Here is a 23,346-nt window from a genome sequence, read left to right as displayed (position 1 = left end):
TAACTATAATTCTATGTCAATGGAAAATTATAGTTGTGTTATATGAATTATGTAGAAAAATGCATTATAATCAAACTATATGCAGCATTCAGATTAAAATAGCAGAACTTTCTATAATATCCATGAACATTTTGTCATGAATTATCTAATAATATCTTCTAAACCTATTACCTAATATCACAAATTATAAATAATTACTCAAATCATTAAGTTAATAGAGCAGCAAAATAACATAAAACAAACCAAATTAAATCCAAATTGCATAACCGGTGATGAATAATGAAACAAGTGATTTCTCACATCACAGATTATATAAATCATTTTCTTAAAATCACTCGGGTAATTTACATGGATTAATTATTATGTCAACAATTGGTGGGGTCATGATGATTGATCCAATATCTTCGGCCATGAAAAGGCTATCCTTCCTATCTAGGGCAAAGTTGCAAAAGAAAACGAGGTGTTTGATCAAAATCCACTATTCCATAGTAGTTCAGAGTTATTCTACCTTCTACTGAAGATACATTCTGTCCTACTGATAATTACACTGTAAACAGTAACGTCTACCAACTTTCTTTCAAAGAATTTCCAAGTAATAGTTACTATTGACATTTCAGTAACATTTACATATTCTTTTGAGATAAAGATCACTATTTTGCACATGAAAAAATAAAAGCACAAAGTCCAGGATCACAACTAACTTACACTATTTTACTGAACAAATATTCAAATAGTGTTTTCTATGTGCCCAGCACTATTTGAATTGCTTTACAGATATCAACTCATTTAGTTCTCATAACAATTCTATACAGTAGATATTACTGTTAGCTCCATTTTACAGATAAATAAACTTCACGAAGCATACAGGGGTCAAATGCCTTGCTCAAGGTCTCCTACCTAGTAAGTGGCAGAGCCAGGATTCAAATCCATACAGGCTAGCTCCAGCAGCACAGCTCGTAGCAACCATACTATATTGTCATGACAATTCTACATAATTATCATTGTATACTAATTTCAGTTTTAAAACTAATGGGTACAATTATTATACTCATTTTTTCAGAAATTTGAAGTATAAAATAATCTAGAAAGTAGAAAGATATTATATATGCCACAAACCTAAACTTTTTCATAGAAGCAGAAAAAGATGAAACTTTTTATTAAGACTTGAAAAGAAGTTCGGCATGAACTAAAAAAAGCATATAAAATTACATTGGAAGAAACACTTTTCTTCCCTAATGCAAGTGCTGTGGGATATTTTAAAGTGTTGCAGGGAAATACAATAGATTATGTGCCTTAATATCTCCATCAATATGTCTTGGGAAATCCAACACTAGCTGAACATCGAAGATTGTTTTTGAAATGTTCCTTGCAATGAAGTTAAATAATTTGATTTTTTTAAAGCAGGAAGACTATCTCAAGGAAGTGGGTTTACGGATTAAAGAATTTGTGTAAAGCACTAAAAAATGGGAAAAGTTTACAGCTTACCCATTTTTCTAGCTTATTCTTTACATATGAAAATGGCTAACTCATTGCTAACTCGTGCCAAGGAGAAATACCTCAGACTACCCTAATTGTTTCATAGCCTCACTCCTCATCCTCCTCATCCCTAAGGCAGGTGTGCACATCTTTACATAACCATTATATTAAATACAAACATAGAGCCCACATTTATGTAATTCCTGATTCATGTAGAATTAGTTTGTCTTTTATATACCAATTTATTGCTGACCAGGAGGATCTCTGGAACATGAAGCATTTCAAGACTGGTAGAAATTAACCTTGAAAACATAAGCTACACCCACCTTCCTTTTCCTCTTCCTGGAGTTAAGACCAGGACCCCTGATTTCCCCAGAATAATTTTAGGACCTGGTTTGGAAAACTCACGGTAAATAAAGTTCATCAGAATATTTGTCCTGTCTTTTTAAAATATTTATATTATAGTGAAATATATAACATGAAATGTACTATTAAAGTGTTTTTCTTACCATTTTTAATTGTACGATTCAGTGCATTAAGTACATTCACAATGTATGTAACCATCACCATTACTTTCAGTACTTTTCATCATCTGAAACAGAAACTCTATACCCCTGAAGTACTAATGTCCCATTTTCCCTTCCTTCCTACCCCTAGTAACATCTATTCTATTTTCTGTCTCTATGAGTTTGCATATTATACATGCCTCATATAGATGGAATCACAAGATTTGTCCATTTGTGTCTGGCTGTCTAACTTAGCATGTTTTCAAAGGTCATCCATATTGTAGCCTGTATCAGAATTTCAGTCCATACTGTGGCTGAATAATATTCTATTATATGTGTATACCATATTTTATCTCTTCAACTGTTGATGGGCACGGGTTGTTTCCATCTCTTGGCTATTGTCTTACAAATAATGCTTCTGTGAACACTGGTATACAAGTATCCGTTTGAGTCTTTGTTTTTCATTCTTTTGAGTAAACACCTCGGAGTAGAATTGCTGGGTCATATGGTAATTCTATATTTAATTTTTTAGAAACTCCCAAACTGCTTTCTACAACTGCCACACAGTTTTATATTTTTACCAGCAATGCATAAGAAATCCAACTTCTCCACATCCACGCCAACACTTACTACTTTGTACTTTTTTGATAATAGCAGTTCTAGTGGATATGCACTAAATCCTGTGGTTTTAACTTCCATTTTTTGGGGGGAAAAGCCCCAGTTTCAAATTCTACCTTTGCCACTTCTAAATCCAATATGGATTTGGATAAGCCTCACTTTTCTCAGCTGTAAAAAACTCCAATAGTTTCTGCCATGCATGGATCACAGAGTATGGAGCCAATGAAATAGTGTACATGAATTAAATATTATTTATAATTTATATATTATGAACACTGGCCTCAATAACAAGAATATCTCTGTTCTTAGATAGACATATCCAACTATCTTAACCTAAGAACATAAATAATACCATATATTTAACTAGTCTTTTTTTAAACTTTTAAATTATAAAGTATAAGGTATATTAAAAAGTACATAAAACATAAATGTTCTGTTTAATGAGTATTAAAAAGTGATTACTTGTGTCATTACCACCCATGTTAAGTAACTGAACATTCCTAGCATCCCAGAGCCCTGTATTCCAGTACCCTCCCTCCTCATAAAGTTAACCACTATTCTGACCTGTATGGTAATTACTTCCTTGTTTACTACCCAATTATACATTCCTTAAACACCATAATTTAGTTTTGCCTGTTTTTGATTTTTCAATAAATGGACACAATATATATTCCTTTGTATCTGGCTTATTTTGCTTAACTTTATGTTTGAAACTAACCTTTCTTGCTATATGTGTAGGTGCAGTTTGTTTATTTTCAATGTTGTATAATATTCCATTGTATGAATATTAGAAAAAATGTGCCCACTCTTTCATGGACATTTGGGTTGTTTCCAATTTTTAGCTATTATGAGTGAATGCTACTATAATCATTCTAATAAGGGTCTTATGCACATGTGCACACATCTCTGCTGAGAATTTACAGGGAAAGTAGCTGTAAAAAGCGTAGGCTTTAGATGTAATGCCAAACTGTTTGTAAAAGGTATCAACTTTCACTTCACAAGCAGGGTAAGTGAGTTCCTATTACTCTATGTTCTCATCAACACTTGTGATGGATATGTAGTGATTTTGACATTTTGCATTTCCCTGATTATTAGCTTAAACACTTTTTCAAATGTTTATTGGTCCTTGTTTTTCAATTATCTTCCCCATTTTTCTATTGTGTGGTCTGCTTTTTTCTTAGAAATTTGTAGGAGTTCTTATATAATCTTGTAAGATTTTTTTATAGATTATATGGGTTGCAAACACTTCCTTCCATCCTGTGGCTTGCTTTTCCACCTCTTAATGGGGTCTTCTGATGAACATATGTTTTTAATTTTAATATAATCTTTTCACTTATTATTAAAATTTTTTGGTTCTATTAATCTTTGCATACCTCAAGGTCATGAAAATATTCCCCTGTATTATCTTCTGAAATCTTTATGCAGTTTTACCTTTCACATCTACATACTAATTTCATCTGGAAATGGTTTTTGTTTATGGTGTAGGTAAAGTTAAGTTCCTTTTTTATTATTTGGAAATACAATTGTCCTAGAACCATTGTTTAAACAAACTTCCTTTTCCTATTTGTCATAAATCAGGTGTACACCACTTTTGTCATAAATCAAGTCTCCAGGTAGGCGTGGGTTGGTTTACGGTTTTTCTGAATGGTTCCAATGGTCTATTTGTTTATCCTTTTTGCCAATATGATACTATCTTCAATTAGCTTTATTGTAAGTCTTGAGACACTGTAGTTACTAAATCCTATGATGTTATATTGCTCTGTTTCAAGATTGCCTTACTTATTCTTGGTCCTTTGCTCTTCTGTATAGTGACAGAACAAACTTTGGTCAAATTCTTCTCCCCGCCAAAAATAAAAAATAAAAATGTGTTGAGATTTATAGTAGAATTACATTGAATTTACAGATGTATGAAATTATTTAAGAAGAACTGACATATCGATAATATTGAGTGCAATGACGAATAAGACATACTTTTTCATTTTTTACATTTTCCTGCATAAAGGTCATATACATTTCTTGCTACATTTATTCCTAAGTATTAGATATTCTTTCATGCTTTTGAAAAAATTTTTAAATCTTATATCTCAGATATTTGTTGTTGATAAAGAAAAGTGCAATTGATTTTCTTATATTGACTTTGATTTATATGATTTCATCAAAATTGTTAAATTCACTTCATAATCTATCATAGATTTATTTACATTCGTATGAATACAATCATATCCACTTACTGAGTTTAGTTCTTTCTTTCAAACCTAATGCCTTTTATTTCTTTTGTCTCATTAAACTAGCTAGGACCTCTAATACAATGCTGGATAGAAGTGGTGATCACAGACAGTCTTGTTACTCATTTGAAAGGCAAAGCCTTCAGTGTCTCAGCACTAGGTATTTATGTTGTAAGTTTTTCTTAGTTATCCTCATCAAACTGGAAAACATCTTTTCTGTCTAGCTACTAAGCACTTTTTAAAGCATGAATGCATATTGAATTCTATCAAGATTTTTATCTCTATCTTTTGAAATTACCTTTTATGCTATTACTGTAGCAAATTACACTCATCACTTTTTAAAGTTATTGCATCCTTACATTGAGGCAATAGGCAGAAGTTGGTCATGATATATTATCCTATTTAAGCTTTCTGGGTTCATCTTCCTAATATTTGGTTTAGGAGTTTTGCATCTATGTTTAGGAGTGCAATTGAACTGTTATTTTCCTTTGCCATAATGTCTTGGTCAGGTTTTGGTATCAAAAGTATGGTAATCTAGGTCAAGTTGAAGAGTGTTCACTCCTTTGCTGTTCTCTGGGTGGGTTTGATAGAATTGGCCAGTGATGCCATCTACAGCTGGAGTTATCATTGTGGAAGGGCTCTTAATAATTGATTTAATTTTTTCAGTAGTTATGACTATTTAGGATTTTCTATGTCTTCTTTTGTTTGGCAGTATGTGTTTTTCTAGGAATTTGTTAACATCAATGAAATTACTACATTTACCAGCATGAAATTGTTCATAACATTTCCTTATCAAATTGTAAATATCTGTAGAATCTGTAGTAATGTCTCCCTTTTCGTTCTTGATATTAGCTATTTCTCCATTTTATATTCTTTATCAGTCTCACTCGGTATTTATCAATTTTATTAGTATTTTCTAAAATCTGCTTTTGGCTGTGTTTATCTTCTTTATTCTATGTTTGTTTCATTATGTCATTAATTTCTTCTATTTTTATTTTTTTTTCTGTATTCTTTGGGTATATTTAAATGTTATTTTGTTACCTCTAAAAATGGTTGCTTAGATTTAATATTTGCCTTTCCTTTTTCCTGATATATTTATTTAAAGCTATAAATATCCCTATATTACTGATTTAGCCATATTCTACAGGTTTTATTTCTAATATTTTTGTTATCACTCAGTTCAAAATATTTTCTTATGTCCATTATAATCTCTTATTTGATTCGTGGATTATTTAAAAGTATATTTTTTGACTTTCCAAAGCATAGATTTGCTGTTTATATTTTTCTATTGTTTTCCAGCTTAAAGGCATTTGGTCAGAAAAAGTTCTCTGTATAATTTCAATCTTCTGAAATTCTGTGAAAATTGGGTGTTTTTTTTTTTTATTCCACTATATGGTTGATTTTTAAAAATTTCCCATTGTGCCTGGGGTACTGAAATCTGAAGTTAATACATTTACTTCTACATATGACAGTTAAGTCTGTTAGTTTTATCATTAAAAATTTTATATCTTTACTGAGTTTTTTCTGAGAAATGATTATTAAATCTTCCTCTACGGTTGTAAATTTATTTCCTTTTTGTTTCTGTCAACTTTTGCTTTGCAAACCATCCTGAGCACTGTTACTCCTAGGAATCTAGAGTGTTGACAACAGCCACCATCTTTGGCAGGCCCTGAACTCCTATTTCATCCCCTAGGCCCACACAGCTGTCAAAAGCACTGCTCAGCACTAACAAATACTCACTAACAGGTACTGGGTTAGCAAGTACTTTTGAGCAAATGTGATATTTTGTACAGCTTTTCTAGTTATCATCAGAGGCAGGATTTAGCCAAATATTTAATGCTCTATTACCAAAAGCAGAAGTGCTAACTTGGTGGTTTTTAAAATGTTTTTTAGCTATGGAACCCCTTGTGAAATGTGCTTATATGAAAGCTCAGTACATAAAAGGTAGAAACCCAGAAATGTCTTTTCCTTTGGTATGCATATTATTATTTTTTTCTGAGAATGCAAAGTTGAAGGCCACTCTCTTCCATGTAATAGATGCCATATACTCTTTAAATCCTCTTAAGAAATATCCAGTAGATCTTTGGTAAAAATAAACCTGGTCCCTAAACCTGTCTGCTGTTAGCTCTATTTTCTATCTGTTTTAATTTTATAAATAAATTAACCAAATATGAATCTCCTCATAAATTATTTAGGTATACTTCGTAAGTTATTTCTATTAGGTACATTTACATGTATTTATAAATACTATAAATATAAATTCATGTTTATATTACCAAATATACTTCATAAATAAAATGTGTCAATCTATTAATAAATATTAAGTGACTTCTACATTTAAGTAAAATGCTAAAGAGTCCGTTTCTTACCTATGAGGAAAAGAAATAGGGCCACTTTTTACATATTGTTAAATTAATGTGACATTGACTTGGGTTTTAATAGCTAGATATTAGGGAGAAATGTTTACTTCTCTTTGCTCCTTGTGTTCCAATGTAGAAGAATTTCCACTACTGTGAACTTCCTGGCCTCTTACCAGAACCAAATTATCTGATTTGTGGATTTAAAAGAAGGAAACAGGCACGCTTAGCTCAGCCTCTTTGTCTTTCTGGCTCTGCCTTTCTGCAGCAAGGATGCATCTTTTCTTGCTCTCCTGCCAATGCTAAAAGAACAAGACTTTATGGGCTAGTGACATGGAAGGTTTGTGTTGATTCTGATCTGCCTTTGACTGGGTGGATAAGTTGAATTCCAAAATTCAGTATTAGAAAACTCACTTGGCTCACATCTACACCATGTCCCCTAATGTAACTTTTATCAGCAATAGTACTATGGAGTAACAAAGTAATAGATGATGACCATATGTCTGACTCTAGTATTTCTCTATCAAATGGTTCTGAGCTTGGGCAGGAATGAAAATGTATTTACTGACATCTCAAAATGATTATAATCACAATACTAGGCCATCCTGATCATTTATCAGAAGTCCAGAAGTCAAGATTCCATGGTCAGAAATATCTCTTTTGACCACCAGCAGAAGAAAATAAGAGTCTGAAGCAACTGTAAAGCATACCTTTTTCCTCCAATGTAACCAAGAAGACTCATCCTACTTTGTGTACCCACAAAAGCTAAAAGATCTATCAACAGAAATTAGTTTATGAAATCTAGAATTATGGGAATGACATTAAAGAGTCTCAGTGAATTACTTCTTAGATTGAAATTTAAGATTTTCCTGACCATGCTCCCAGAGTATCACCCCTTAACAAGAAGGCTCTTCATTTACATGGTATGATGTCCAAAAAATGGCTATCATTCTTTTAATTCATATAAAAGTATTAACGAAAGTATTAAAAGTTTTATTTCAATAATTTGCTTCAGTCAAACCATTAAAACTGTAGAATATAACTTTGATATTTAAATATTTTAAATATTAATGGTTACCTTTACCACTGCTATTATTGTGATCAACCAGCTTCTATTTGTAGAAGAGTTAAAAGAGGTTAAACGTCCTGCAACACTACAATGACAGAATCCAAGACAAACAAAAATTTAAAATATTTCTCTTAATACTTTCTATTAAAAATATTCTGAGCCATTCTGCTGTTACAGGACACATCTGTAATAAAGTTAGTTTTATTATACTCCCTAAGTTTTTTAAATAAACAGATCAATTTCTAGATGTTTTCAAGAAAAGAAAATCCAAGCTATAGTGGTTCCATTTTCCTCATTGTTTATTCAACTATTCACTGACTTTTTGACCATCACTTAGTTTTTCAAAGTCATGGCTTAATTTCTTCTATCCTGAATAGTACTACAACTTACAAATACTAAAACTAAAGTTACATATTCATCTCTATTTCTAATGAGAACTACAGTTGTCTTGAGAAATGCTAAAAGGTACTTTCTTTACTCTATGTGTTTTTGCAGCTTAAAAACAATTATGCTTTTCATGCTTTTTGGAAAACTATTTTAACTGGATATTTGTGAAACTCATTTTTCAAATAGAACTTGACAAAACTTTACCGCAGAGGCAAATTGAACAATAAAAATGAAACCAAAGGTATCTTCCCAACTGTATAGTAGGCTCAAGGATAAATGTTGAAATATCTCTATTGGAGAACAGAAGTTAAATTTATTTACCACATTTTTGGATACTCTTGCTCTGGACTTTTGAAAGTGAAGGTATATAAGTCAAATAACTTCATTTCCAAGTATGTTTTATCACCTTTAGGTTTGTGATTGCTGTCCTTGTTCAGTCCCTTAAAGGTAAATACTGTACGAATTAAACATATTTTGCAGATAATAGCATGTATGAACTTTCAGTCTTTAGCTTTTTCTCTACTCACATAAACAAAAAAACACTGTCAATTTCAAACTGTGTTTTAGCATTACTTTATATAAGACTCTCAAGGGTTAGAGAATGTGAACAAGTACCTGGAATTACCCCAGTCAGGACCAATGCCTGAAAGTGATCCTCTTTTGTCAGTTGCATATTTGTAAACCACTAGCAGGCACTGTTTACAAAGCTCCACCAGGCGCTGGCAACACTGGAGCTGCAAAGGAGTCACCACCTCCGGGTTTTTATTGAATATACTCTCCCAAGAGGATCTGTTGGCATGGAAACAGACATGATCTCATGTTGGCTGTTAAAAATGACAACCAGCTATATCACTTCCCTAGCAACAAACCAATAAGGGAAATAGAAATGGCCTCATACATTTGCAATAACTATGAATGGTTTAAAGATATATAGTAAACACAAATTAGGAAATTAATCTTTATATTAAAGAAACAACATCAAATACATATACTATTTGTCTGTGTGTGTGTTTGTGCATGCGGGTGTGTGTGTATTTGAGAGAGTGTGTCTCACTATGTTGCCCAGACTGGAGTACAGTGGCTATTCACAGGCACAATCATGATGCACTACAGCCTTGAACTCCTGGCCTCAAGTGATCCTCCCTCATTTTAGCCTTGAAGTAGCTGGGACTACAGGCATGTGCCACCATGCCCAGCACTATTTGTCCTTAAAGCTTTTAAAGCTGCCAACTCTGGATGGCTAATAGGATAGTTTTCTAACACCTCTTAAAAAATGGAGTTACTCTATATTAAGGTATTTGCAAAATACTGAGCTAATTTCTCAAAAATTAAGTATTCTTGGAATTTAGGCTTTCTCGGAATCTGTATTTACCTTAAGAATGATCCCTTGAAATGATTAAAAAGTTGCTGAAACAATTGTTGACCTCGCTTCACTAGGAGAATTTAGGTTAATACTTGACTGTGACCATCCCTTTCAAAACACTTTTAGACATAACTATATCCATGATATTCCTAGAGCACAGGTTCTGTGTGCTAGAAGTAATGCTATCTTAACAAGTACTGCCCTACTGCAGTCCCAGAAGCAGTGTGCCTTCTCTTTCATTGAACTCAGCTTATTCCAAAGCAGGTAATGGTGCATACTTCCTTGGTAAACTTCAATTTTGTGTGGGGTGTGTGTGTGTACGTGTGTGTGTGTGTGTGTGTGTGTGTGTGTGTTAACCATTTCTAAGTTTACCATCATGGCATCATGGTTTATATCAGGAAACACCTTAGTACTCCACCACTAGGGAGGGAGGGAGAGAGGGAGAGACAGAGAGAGAGAGAGAGAGAGAGAGAGAGATTTATTCCTCAGACTTACTCCTTGAAACTCTTCAAGCCTCCAGGGGAAATTTTGGTTTGAGACTTGGTAATGATTCACATCTCATTTTGCATAAACCAATTCACATAACCCTCAGAGAGAAAAACACAGACTTTCAAAAGGAAAAAGTATTCAGGACAATATTTTCCTGGAAGTAAACTTCCCGATGGGAAACACAAAGACTCCACTTTCAACCTTCTGTGGATATTTGATATATTTTGAATTTTTTAAAAAATGCCGTAGAAACAGAAATGTATTTTTTACTAGAAAAGCTACTGTTTATTTTTTCAGAGAAATGTGGCCCCAAATAGACAGCATGTCATCAATGAATGACAGGTTTTCTTAAAGGGAGTAAGACTGAAATGAGTTAATTGAAAGAAACAAATTTTCTTCAGTGTTCTGAAATGTTCAGGACTAACTATAATAGGCTTTTAAAATACTGGGGTTTTTTAATTGGCAAAGGAATGAAAATTATTTTTATTTAAGAACAGTAATTTGATGGTAAAATTAACTGTAAAAACAAAATTTAAATTATTGCTAAATGGAAGAAAAACCAGATATGACACATGTGTTATCAAGATTTATAGATGTAAATGGAGATATAAATCTATCTACCTAATTTGATTAAAAATGCTGGAAAAATAAATTAATTAGGGAATATGTTTATAATTAGTATACTTTGATTTAGCAGACCTTATAAAATTTCATATAAATGTGAATACATTAAAAAAAATCCTGTGTTTTGACTGTCTGCCTAGCACTTTTCTTTCTGCTGGGATTTTGGGTATGTCTATAAAAGTCTACCTCCATCCCACCCTCTACCCTTAACTTGGATATATTTATTTCTTGATACTCTTGAGCTATTTGATCAGATCAACTATCAGATCACTCATATTATGGTAATTTTTCTTTAGAGGTAGGGAAAGAACAAATAAAATGGAAGAAAGTTAAAAGGGCTTCTTCTGTAACACTCTAATCTGATGTAACTTCTTGAATAATATGTGAGTTATAATATGACCAGCTTTGGCTTCTCACTCTCTTATTCTCCCTTAAATATTTAAAATAAATATATGAATCAAGGTCCTATACATATTTATTTCTGGTGTGTATATTTACCACTACTAGCCAAGACTAAATTCTACTCTATATATTAATCCATATTTAGGTGTCAGCATGCCAAAATACTCAAGAAAATGAAAGCAACCTGCTTCATCTGGCCCTAGGGCAGTGGTGCCCCCTCTACACAAAGGAAACCTGAGTACAGAACTGTATCCCCTACTCCTACCTGCCACCTGGCATAGCTGAGTAGATGTGAAATGCCTCTGTAATACTCAAGTATTTCAACTTTCAACACTAGCAACACAAAGTTTTTTTTAAAGGTGAAGGGAGGTAAAAAAAAGTTAAAATACCAGTGCTTTTATCAAAGAACACCAGGTCTCATCTACCTGCTTTTTGAATCTAAATTCCAAGGAAATAGGATCACCAAAATCCATGAATTCAAAAAGAAAAATTAAATGATTAAAAAGTTCTTTCTGGCTCTCCATAATCCTCACAGCAATATAAAAGGAAATCGCTTTAAATGACTTTTTAAAGTAATATAACAGTAAGACATAGAATACTGAATATCTCTGGCAACAAAGGAGAGTTATTCACGAAATCCAGAGACTTAGAAATCCTCACATTATCCAGTAATCCAATAATTTTCACCCACTTTCTCATCAAAACATTTCATAAAGCAGTTATCTAAAGAGTGAAACTGATTCATTCCTTTCTCCACTGGTACGAGTCCTGACTAAGTAGCCCAAAGTTAAGTAGCAGAAAGGAGAAAGGAAAAGTTGTGGTGGGGGGTCCCTAGAATTGGCCCAGGTGTTTTACTGATGCATCAAACAGAAAACACCCTTGTCCCTCTCTTTTCCTCTCCCAGGCTGCTGAAGTTTATACATACCAACACAGTAATCACCAACAGAAAGATTAATGACCTAAAAAGTATAACAACAACACATCCAATTGAAAGTGATATGAGAACAGGGAGATTCACATCATTTTAAGTAGTCTATATATTATGCATACCTTTTCAAGTAGGCATAATCCAGCCTAGAAACAGACTACCGCCTTAGAATATTCCTTAAAATTTCTTCTTGCCCTAAGATTCTAAAAGAAAAGCTTTTACATGACAAACCCCCACAGGAAAATACTTTCGCCTAGGGAATCCAAGCCAGATTCTCTTCTTTAGGGTTTACATATTAGGATTTTGAGTGGAGATGGGGCTTTTCCAAACCATGCATTCCTTCTCGCATATTACCCTGGCTCCTCTCTTGGCTTTACCTCACAAAGTCCTATTCTTCCTTTAACTCTCACTTGAAATGCTGCTTCCCATAGCCACCATTCCCCAGCTCTCAGGCCTATGTTTGAGTCCCATAGAACTTCAGACTTCCTCTATCCCAGTAAAACATGGTAGATAACTTTATTTATGGAAATTCCAAGAGCTATTTCCCTAAAGTAAACATATTCCAAATGTGGGCATCATAACACTCCCAGGAGGCGGCATGTGATAAAAGGGTTACTGGGCATGGGCATCAGCAGCCTGGTAGAGGAAAAGAAGGAACAAGGTTGTTTTCTGTTTGATACATCAGTAAAACCCCTTGGCCAACTCTAGGGAAACCTACCACAAAGATCTACATTACTCTGGTGTTTCTGGAGGTGGACAGAGAATGGTTTACTTACTTTGTTTTATTGTTGGGGATGTTGACAGGCAAAGGCAAGAATCAAGGCCTTGGATTCTTGGATATAATCAAAGACTTGGATTATATTTTTCTAAGATTTTACACCTAACTGTGAAAGAAAGTTGAACCTTATATTAAAATCATTCCTTAAAAACTGAGAAGAGTAGATTTTCACCATGACTGTTAGGCCTTCGGACCAAAGGTTAAAGGAGTATACATTGAGAAGGCATGATTCAAAGGATAAAGAACTATTCTGGGTCCAAACTGAGAATCAAACACACACAGTACTACGTGACTTCACTAAATTGAGGAAGCCTAAAAAACTCATTAATGCAAAATAAAATCCGATATTAAATTCACCTCTTTAACCTACTAAATTGAAAGAAGTAGATGAGAGTGGAGTCAAATTGGTCTCAAAACTACTCCTGCCTCACCTGCACAGGCATAGTAGGCTAGGGATTTGGCTAATGCTATGGACTTGCAGTAAAACAAGCTTGGCAACCATTGGCAAATCTGCTTTGGGGAATGTCAATGAAGCACAGAGTTAAGAGCTTGGGCTTCTGACTCAGATTACCTGGATTTAAATATAGGCTCATACAGTTACTATGGGAAATTGAGTAAATTATATACTCTGTTTATGCTTCAATTCCTCATCTGTAAATGATGGTAATAATTTACTCAAAATACTTTTTGTGGAGATTATACAAATATTTAATATGTAAAACAATGTCAGACATTTAGTAAACCTTCAATAAATACTACTTACTATCCCTATGATTACTAGTACTAATAGATACCAACAGAGAAACTGGCATGCAGTATTGTGCCAAGGAAAGGAGAAAAGGATTCTGAATCAAGTTAAAGTATGTTAGCAAAATAGTTCAGGAAAAAGGAGCCCTAGAAGCAAGGAAGCACCACTTTATGAGTATCTTTAGGGTCTGGTGTTGGAAATTATCTATGGACTCAGAGCCACAGCACTGATTTCACTAACAGATTTTCTCATTGCTCTCCATGGTAGAGAGTAGCTGGGATTCATATATAGCATCAAGCCAATGGATCAACCAACAGAAAAAAAATTTCCATTATAAGTTCAGATTGGGAGAAGTTTTACAGGGAGCCATCAACTAAGGGGCTGTGGAGTTCAAATGTTTCACTTCAGTCTCTGTAGAAATAATAGCCCAAATTATTCTCAGATTTCAACACACCCAGAGTGCCTTATTAATTCTCCCTGTTAGTGAATGGCAGTTAAGAAAAAAAATGGTAGAAAGACTGAGTCTCCAAATGATACGAATGATTCTGTATCACATGGCTAGAATATTTAAATGAAGAATATTCTGAGATCATTTCAGAATAGAACAGTCTGTTAAGGTTTTACAGAAGAGGTAGGTATAGTATGGAGCTTTACATTAGATTCAAATAATACAGAGGGTACAGAAGGTTGGGGTGGCAGAAAGCCATCCAATCAGATATTAAATGACATCAACAGTTCAGAGGAAGAAAACGACAAATTTTTAAGAAATCTGAAAAACAATGAGTTTTTTCTGGAGCAGAATTCAAGTAGGAGAGTAATGAGAAGGAAGACTGGGGAAATAAGAAGAAAACAGCATATTAGATAGCCTTGTACCTGTAGATAAGAAGTTTAAACTTAAATTATAAATGAGGAAAATCACTACAGATTTTAGGAAATGATTCTGACAGTAAGAAGGATATGAGAAACAAAAAACTGGCAATAAAAATGCCTAGAAATCTATTCATTTCACTTAGCTGTCTTACCAAAAAAATGCTCCTTTTGTCTAAAATACTGTCATACTTTATCTGCATCTCTTTTATAATGATGTATTAGTCCATTCTCACACTGCTAAAAAAGACATACCCAAGACTGGGTAATTTACAAAGGAAAGAAGTTTAATTGACTCATAGTTCAGCATGGCTGGGGAAGCCTCAAGAAACTTACAATCATGGCAGAAGGGGAAGCAAACATGTCCTTCTTCACATGGTGGCAGCAAGGAGAAGTGCCAAGTAAAAGGGGGAAAAGCCCCTTATAAAACTATCAGATCCCATGAGAATTCACTCACTATCAAGAGAACAGCAGCATGGGGGTAACCATCCCCATGATTCAATTACCTCCCACCAGGTCCGTCCCATGACACGTGGGGATTATGGGAACTACAATTCAAGATGAGATTTGGGTGGGGACACAGACAAACCATATCAAATGATTTGCTTTGTATATATCATACTTTATCTGCTAGAGACATCAGAGTTTATAGGTTAAGAGCATGAACTCTGGGGTCAAGGCTAAATGAGTTCAAATCCCAGTTCCACTAGGTCCTTAGCACCTAACTGTGCCTCAGTTTCCTTATCTATAAAATAGAGATAAAATAAAACCTGACTCAAATTGATGTTATGAGAATTAAATCACTTAACACATGTAAAGTGATTAGAACAATGCATCTCACACAATAAGTAGTATGGTTAGTTATTATCTGTGTCAGATTCAACACTGTACCTCCAAAAATATTAGCACAAAACTAAGTACTTAATGATTGTTGAAATAATGAATGGAAACAAGCTAGTTTAGCCATGTGGGAATGTGACAGAAAAATAATAGGATTTAGCAAATGATTGAATAAAGACAGTGAGGGAAAAGGAAGATGCAGATGCCCCTGTGATATCCAACTTGTATGACTGAGAGAATAATAATAGGATTAAGGGAAGCCAAAAAAGGAAGCCATTTCCGAATAAAAGGACGTGGAATGTTTGGTTTTAGATATCTTGAGGCTAAAGTGACACTGAGTCACAGCAGCTTTAGCAGCACTAGGATTCTGGGGAGGAGGAGAAGTGTAGCCATAATCTTAGAAGGCAACTGCAGAAGAACTTCAAGGATATTGGTTTGTATTTTCTTTAATTAGGACTACCTTCTCTCCACTGAATTCAAATGAATTAGGTTGTGTTGTGTTCATATTCATCATCTTATCTAGATCAGCTTAATTGATATAAATTATAGTTGAGTGCTAAACATTACATGCAGTAAAAGAAATCCATATTTTAAAAGATCATTCAAGCATTTTATTAGGATACCTCTATAACTAAATAGTAAAATATTAAAAATGACGATAATAAAAGATGACTTAGAACTTACCCTGAATCACAGAAACAGTTCCACAGCCCTTGGCCATGACTCCAGAGTAAGCGATTAAAAACCCGGTTGAAAATCCGATATAAATTTACTTCTTCGACATCAGGCACCTTCCAGATGCGTGGAAGAACTGTACGAATGCTTGTTTTCACTATGTCCAAAACCTAGTGGAAAAACCAAAGTACTTACAGTCTAGGAATGTATATCTGTGTCTAAAATTCAAAGATGTAGCTTGAGCCCAGGAGTTCCAGACCAGCCTGGGCAATATAGTGAGAACTTGTCTCTACAAAACTTTTTTTAAAATTAGCCTGGCATTATGGCCTACATCTGTAGTCCCAGCTACCTGGGGGGAGGGGGGCTAAGATGGGAAGACTGCTTGAGCTCAAGTAGTCAAGGATGCAGTAAGCCATGATCAAAAGTAAAAGAAATAAAAATAAAATTCAAAGAGGAACACACACACATGAACAATAGCATAGAACAGAAAGTCTAGAAATAGGCCCATGTATTTATGAAACTTCAGTATATGACAGAGGCAATTAACTTAGATCAGTGGAATAAGAAGAGACTGTTCAATAAATAGAGATTTCAAAATTATAATCTTTATGGATTAGATGAAGAAAAGATAAAGCTGAATCCCTCATTAAATTAAAAAGAATCAACTCTAGAGGGGTTAAGGTCTTACATGTTAATAAAAATAAACTATTCTGTATCTTAGTGGAAAGTACAGGTGAGTATTTTTTGGACCATGGGCTAGAAAAATACTACTTAAGTCACAAAAAGGTATGGACCATAAAAGATTAATAGATTTTGATTATATAAAAATTAAGAACTTCTGGTCATTAAATGTACCTTAAAGAAAATAAAAGACAAACTTACAAACTGCAAAAATATATTCAAAACATATATATCCAACAAAAGATTAGTATCAGGAATACATAAGAATTTTTACCAAAATTTTTAATAGAAAAAATGGATAAAACATTACAAACAGGCATTTCAGAAAAGAGGAAATAAATATGCCCAATAAACATAAAGAACAAAAATTAAGGCTATAATAAGATACCCATGTAGCTGACAAAAATTAAAAGTCTGACAATATTAAGTGCTAGAGAGGATATGGAATCTACTGGGTCTCTTAGACATTGTTAGTGTGAGTACAGATTGGTGCACAAAGGGGAAAACAGTTTGGAGTTTGGTATTATCTCCTAAAGTTGAAAATTAATATCCCTATGGCCCAGCAGTTTTATTCCTGAAATTATTTCTCATAGGTAAAAACAGGAGGCGCATGTACAAGAACGTTCATAGCAGCTGTTAACAATTGTAAACACCTAGAAACAATCAAACTCTTCAACAACAGGAGATTCAGTAAATAAACAGTGGATACTCACCCCCTCTGGACTATTACGCAGTATTAATACAGTAGTCAAAATGAATCAAATATAACACACAAGATAGAACATCTTCCTAATAAATGGTAAGGTAAAAAAATGTACTAGAGACTATATATAGCATGATACCACCCCCATTTTTTTGAGGCAACGTCTCGCTCTGTCACCCAGGCTGGAGTGCAGGGGCACGATCTCAGCTTACTGTAGCCTCAACCTCTTAGGATCAAGCTATCCTCCCATCTCAGCCTCCTGAGGAGGCGGGACAAGAGGCTCACACCACCATGCCCGGCTAATTTTTGTATTTTTTTGTAGAGACAGGGTTTCACCACATTGCCCAGGCTGGTCTTGAACTCCTGGACTCTAGTGATCTGCCCACTATGGTCGCCCAAAATGCTGGGATTACAGGCATGCGCCATCACCCCTGGCCATGATACGCTTCTAATAGAAGTAAAAACAATTTTTAAAAACACATGGGGAATACACATAAACATTATATATATATATATGAGAGAGAAGAAAGAAAGAGAAAAAAAGAGAGATGAAAAAGAAAGAAAGAAGGAAGGAAGGAAGGAAGAGACAGAGAGAGAGAAAAAGAAAGAAAAAGAAAGAAAGAAAGAAAGAAAGAAAGAAAGAAAGAAAGAAAGAAAGAAAGAAAGAAAGAGGCCGGGCGCGGTGGCTCACGCCTGTAATCCCAGCACTTTGGGAGGCCGAGGCGGGTGGATCACGAGGTCAGGAGATTGAGACCACGGTGAAACCCCGTCTCTACTAAAAATACAAAAAAATTAGCCGGGCGCGGTGGCGGGCGCCTGTAGTCCCAGCTACTCTGGAGGCTGAGGCAGGAGAATGGCGTGAACCCGGGAGGTGGAGCTTGCCACTGCACTCCAGCCTGGGCGACAGAGCGAGACTCCGTCTCCAAAAACAAAACAAAACAAAAGAATATAACTACCTGGGAAATGGGGAGCCAGGGGGATGGAAGGGAATCACTTGGTTATATACGTCATTTCCAAGAACCTAGCTTTTGATTTGCGTGTTGGGTTCACAGGTGGTATAATAAACTTAAAAACACTAAATAACACTAAATAAAAGCAGGCCATGCACAAACCAATCATGAAAGAGTATCATGAAATAAGGACTATGATTAATCTGGACCACTGAAATCCTAGAGGTCCTAAAAAATTTGTAAACCCCAAAAAACTGTTTTGTCTAATTCACATGTACTTGATACCTATGCAATGTAGGTATTTCCAACAAAATTCTTTTCTAAAAAAAAACAAAAAAAAAAGAAAGGAAAAAAAAGAAACACCAAATAGTAATATTCTGATCTCCATTCATCAAAGTGGATTTTTCACTTTTTGTTTTATCTAGCTATAATTATGGCAACTGCCTATACAAATGAAAGTGAAAGATGAAAAGGGAAAAAGACTTTCAAACATAAACACTAAATAAAGACATTTCTCTCAACAGACATAAACATGAAGAATTGGAAGCAGATGAAAGAATGATTTGTTTCTCTTTAAAACAGCAATATTTAAAGAAATGATGTTAGTTATCTCTGATCAAGGCGAATTTAGAATAAACATTTGTTTAAAAATAAATTTAGTAAAAAGCTTTCAAGGTGATATTTATAGAAGACTAGGAACTACAGCTTCTCACAGGGAACTGTGTGACCAGCAGCATTCCTTCCCTTCCTGTTCCAGCTTCTTGCACTGTGACGGGGGCAGTAATACAAATCCTACTGTAGGTCAGGGTGTGTCCTGGGGAAGGGGCAGGGGATGAGGGGGGAAAACGCAATCTGTAATAAAGTAGTGTGAGAAAAACCTCATGAAAAGGCTCATTACGGGTAACAAATGCTTCTTTATAGAGAGTAATATCTTAAAACTTCACAATAATACTGAAATATGAGTATCAAGGTATTAATTCATGCCTTTAAGTTTTTACAATTTTAAGCTATTAAACTCTTTATATTTTTTAGTGTAGAAAGCAGTGCTCATGACTAATGTGATATAAGAATAAACATTAACTGTAAATGATAAATTTAAATCATTTTTCCTCTCACTTTTCCTTTCTACGTTCTGTCAATATATTAGTAAGTAATAATAGGCCAAAAGTCATAATGCAGAAAGAAAAGAACAAAAAAGTAGCCAAGATAACCCATATATTAGTCTCAAGGATAAATATGAGTTATATAAAATAACTGAAATTGAAAAGTGTTATTGATACTGGCAATTTTAACATTACCTTAAGTTCATCAGTTTTCACATTATATTATAAAATGATTATTCAATTTTAAAATGATAAAGGATTTGAGATCACGGAGTATTCATTCATTTCTTTTTAAATACACTTCAAGGGCAACTAACATGTATCATCCACCTGCTCTATGCCAAACACTGTGCTAGGTACATTACTTAGAGGAGATTCTTTTGACCACTACTCTGCATATACTTTCTTAATTTAGAGGGAATTTTAATAGCATGACAATACCATATTCTAGCCCATACATGACTAAAAGCAGCAACTTGAGAATGGAGCCAGGGAGTTAGGGATGGGGAAGGCTTCTGCTCCATTCCTAATGTTTTCTTCAATATGGAGATGGAAAAATCTGCAGGCACCATGGCACACCATCAGGCACCCCTACCTAAGAAGCAATTTCCCAGATTGGTGAGATTGGCATGGTTTGGGCAAACTAGGCACATTCTCCTTCCTGTCTAGAGCAAACCACTGGGAACATGCATTCCTCTTTGCTTCTCTTTGCTTTCAGTTTTCAAGAAGCCTCCACAAGAAGGCAAGCTTTGGTCCTGGGAGACCCACCCCTATAATTTGGAGGACATGGAACAACAGACTGAGGGAACAGGAACCCAAATCCCTCAACTGTCCTCTGAGTCTTCACATAAGCTCTTTCCTCTGCCTGAAACAGTCTTCTCCTTTCTCTTCATCTGATAAACTTCTATGTTTCACTTCAAATGCCACTTCTAAGGGAAACTTTATCTGCCACTGAACTATTGTTTGATATCTTAATGCCCAGTTCTTCCTTTATTAGCAATCATCGTATTTTATTTTAATTTCCTGTTTAATTAATGGTGACTTATGCATATAAAGGGAGTAAATTCTGCCCATCTTGGTAATAAAGTTACCAGGTCCCCAAGGCTTAAGACAAGGTCTATCATTTAGTAGGTTCCTGTCTTAGTGAGTCATTCCTTGCAAGAAAGTAACACCTATGTAGACAAGGTAAAAAATCATCGAGAGAACTTACCATGTGCCAAGCACTGTTCTAAGCACTTTTACATATATTAACTTATTTAGTCCTCAAAACAAAAACATGAGATAGATACTATTGGTCCACAGTCCCTTTCCAAAAATCTCAAGCTTAGATTCCATAATCATACATATTATTATTTCTGCAGGAAAAAAACATAAATATTCAAACCAAGAGACAGACAAAATCAATACATAAGTTCTTGTCAGGGCATTGTCACCAAATGAATTCAGGTAGGTTAGGTTTTGCTGCTGCCTAGGGGTTATGAAAATTTTTTTGGTCGTGAAAACATTTTGGATCCCCATTTTATGGATGAGAAAACTCAGGCACAAAGTAGATAAGTAACTTGCCCAAGATTACCCAGCTCATTGTATCCAGACCTACGCTCTTAACTGCATCCAGCACTGCCTCACAATTTAGATTTTTCAGATGCCAGCAGCAAAAGCCTAGAGAGAACCCCATTATCTCTTCTTAGATTCAGATTCATCTCTAGTCAAATGGTATTTGGGATGAGGGTGGGATCACTGTGTAAAAACAAGGTTGCCTAGGCACCCCCTCCTTTATGGCCATGGAGTATGGAATAGTTTGTTTAGAAGGCTATACAGATGGGGAGACAATGACTGCACTTTTAGCCAAGCACTCACCTGCTAATTTTAAGAAAGCACAGACCAAGCAGGCAAGAAATCAGACTGGAATGAGATAAATTAGTGCCAGTTCTACTTGTGATGCTTTTTTGGATTTCTGGTGCTTTGGGGATTGAAGAAATTGGGTGTAAGATGAATAATTTGTGAAACACAAAAATAAATGATCAGCAAGGTGCCCTTGTGTTATCTGTGGGCTTAAGTGAGGCTAACTTATAGAATATAGGTATCCATTTCCTTACATTATGACTTTTAAAAGCATCCCAATCCAACATTAAGCTCTCCAAGGGAAAAAATAAATGGGAGATTCAGTCAATGACAACATCAATAAAATGAAAAGATTTGTCTTTTCCACATGAAATATAGCACATTTGAAGGCATAAAGCACACAGACAAATTCATATTTTGCAAGAGCATACAGATGTTGAATGACAAACTGCTCCATATGGCTGAACAGTTGGTCCTAAATTAAAATAATGGCATGAGGTGAAGGCGGTTTAGAAATAACATTAAAATCACTACATGCTGTACTAATGATGCATGCAGCAGCGATGGCTATAGGGTAAAGGCATCTTTGCTGATGCAAAACGAACAGCTCTGAACAGCATCTATGTCAGCCTGAATAAAACAGAGACAGAAAATAGTATCATCAAAATGCATGCAGAAGCAGCCACAGTAGGTATTAAAAATAAACTGCTATTTAGAGAAGTAATACTTGATAAACAAGGATCTCTTAGCACCCTAAAATAAATGCAAATATAGTACAAGCTTAATATCATTAGTTATTTCTCTTCATCCTCCACTCTTAGTTTATGTCTAGGTATCACATAAGATAATAAGCTTTTCAGCAAATCTGGCATTCTTTGCAGCCCACCAACATGACTATATTTTCATACTTCATATATATTCCTCACAAACTATATAAAGCAACTGCATTCTTGGGAGAAAGCCAAATTATGCAAGTATGGAGTTACCACAACATGACGTTAAATAAGATTAACTATTTCCATTTTCACCTGGTGAGGGTTCTTTTCAGGATTTAATTCTCATACCCTTGATCTTTACATTTTACATCCATTAAGGAAAATTTGAAGGCAAATAATTTTTTTTTAATTTCCAAGAACAGAAAAAAGGAAAGCATGTGGAAGACTCTGTGTGTATGTCATTCTAATCTCGGAGCTTTACAACAGGCTAATAACCACAAATGCCTCAATCCTGGAACAGGAAAAGTGGGACATATATTTCCATAATGGTCTCTAAATGGAATTAAGATACTTAAATAAGAGTCTCGTGCCTGCATACCTTGACTGGTGCCTGGGGCATGGTAGTCCCTCAATAAATATCTGTTGAATGCATGATTAAGTGAGCAAATAAATGAATGAGTAAACAACTCTCGAAATCCCTAACAGTGTCTAGCATATTATTTGTATAAAATTGGCAACCAATAAATGTTTGTTAAATTAAAATGTATCATGCACAGCCTTTGTGGCAGCCATGGAGATGTGCCACTTAAATTAACATGTTTCAAAGAATGCAGTTAGCTGATGGCTTCCCCACTGGGGATCCACTGCAATATTCAAACCATGCTTACACTCTCCCGAGATAGTTCCCAGCCAAGGATGAAGCATGGCTGGGATAAGAGTGAAGAGCTATTTCTGCTCACTGTGATCCCTTCAACAGCCAGTCTTTGTTCTGGGCTCCCC

General features: G+C 34.7%; 1 protein-coding gene across 1 annotated transcript in view; it reads right to left on the bottom strand.

Annotated features, from left to right (window-relative positions):
* Positions 1-23,346, bottom strand: part of TTLL7 (tubulin tyrosine ligase like 7) — a 134,449-nt gene that overhangs the window by 4,702 nt on the left and 106,401 nt on the right. The window contains exons 18-19 of the mRNA XM_032151572.2: positions 16,362-16,522; positions 9,254-9,427 (exon numbers count right to left, since the gene is read on the bottom strand). Coding sequence (XP_032007463.1) covers positions 9,254-9,427; positions 16,362-16,522 — 335 coding nt within the window. The remainder of the gene's footprint in view (positions 1-9,253; positions 9,428-16,361; positions 16,523-23,346) is intronic.

This window comes from Hylobates moloch, unplaced genomic scaffold, assembly GCF_009828535.3.
Source record: "Hylobates moloch isolate HMO894 unplaced genomic scaffold, HMol_V3 SCAFFOLD_5, whole genome shotgun sequence".
Taxonomy (NCBI): domain Eukaryota; kingdom Metazoa; phylum Chordata; class Mammalia; order Primates; family Hylobatidae; genus Hylobates; species Hylobates moloch.
This window is presented reverse-complemented; position numbering and strand designations above follow the sequence as displayed.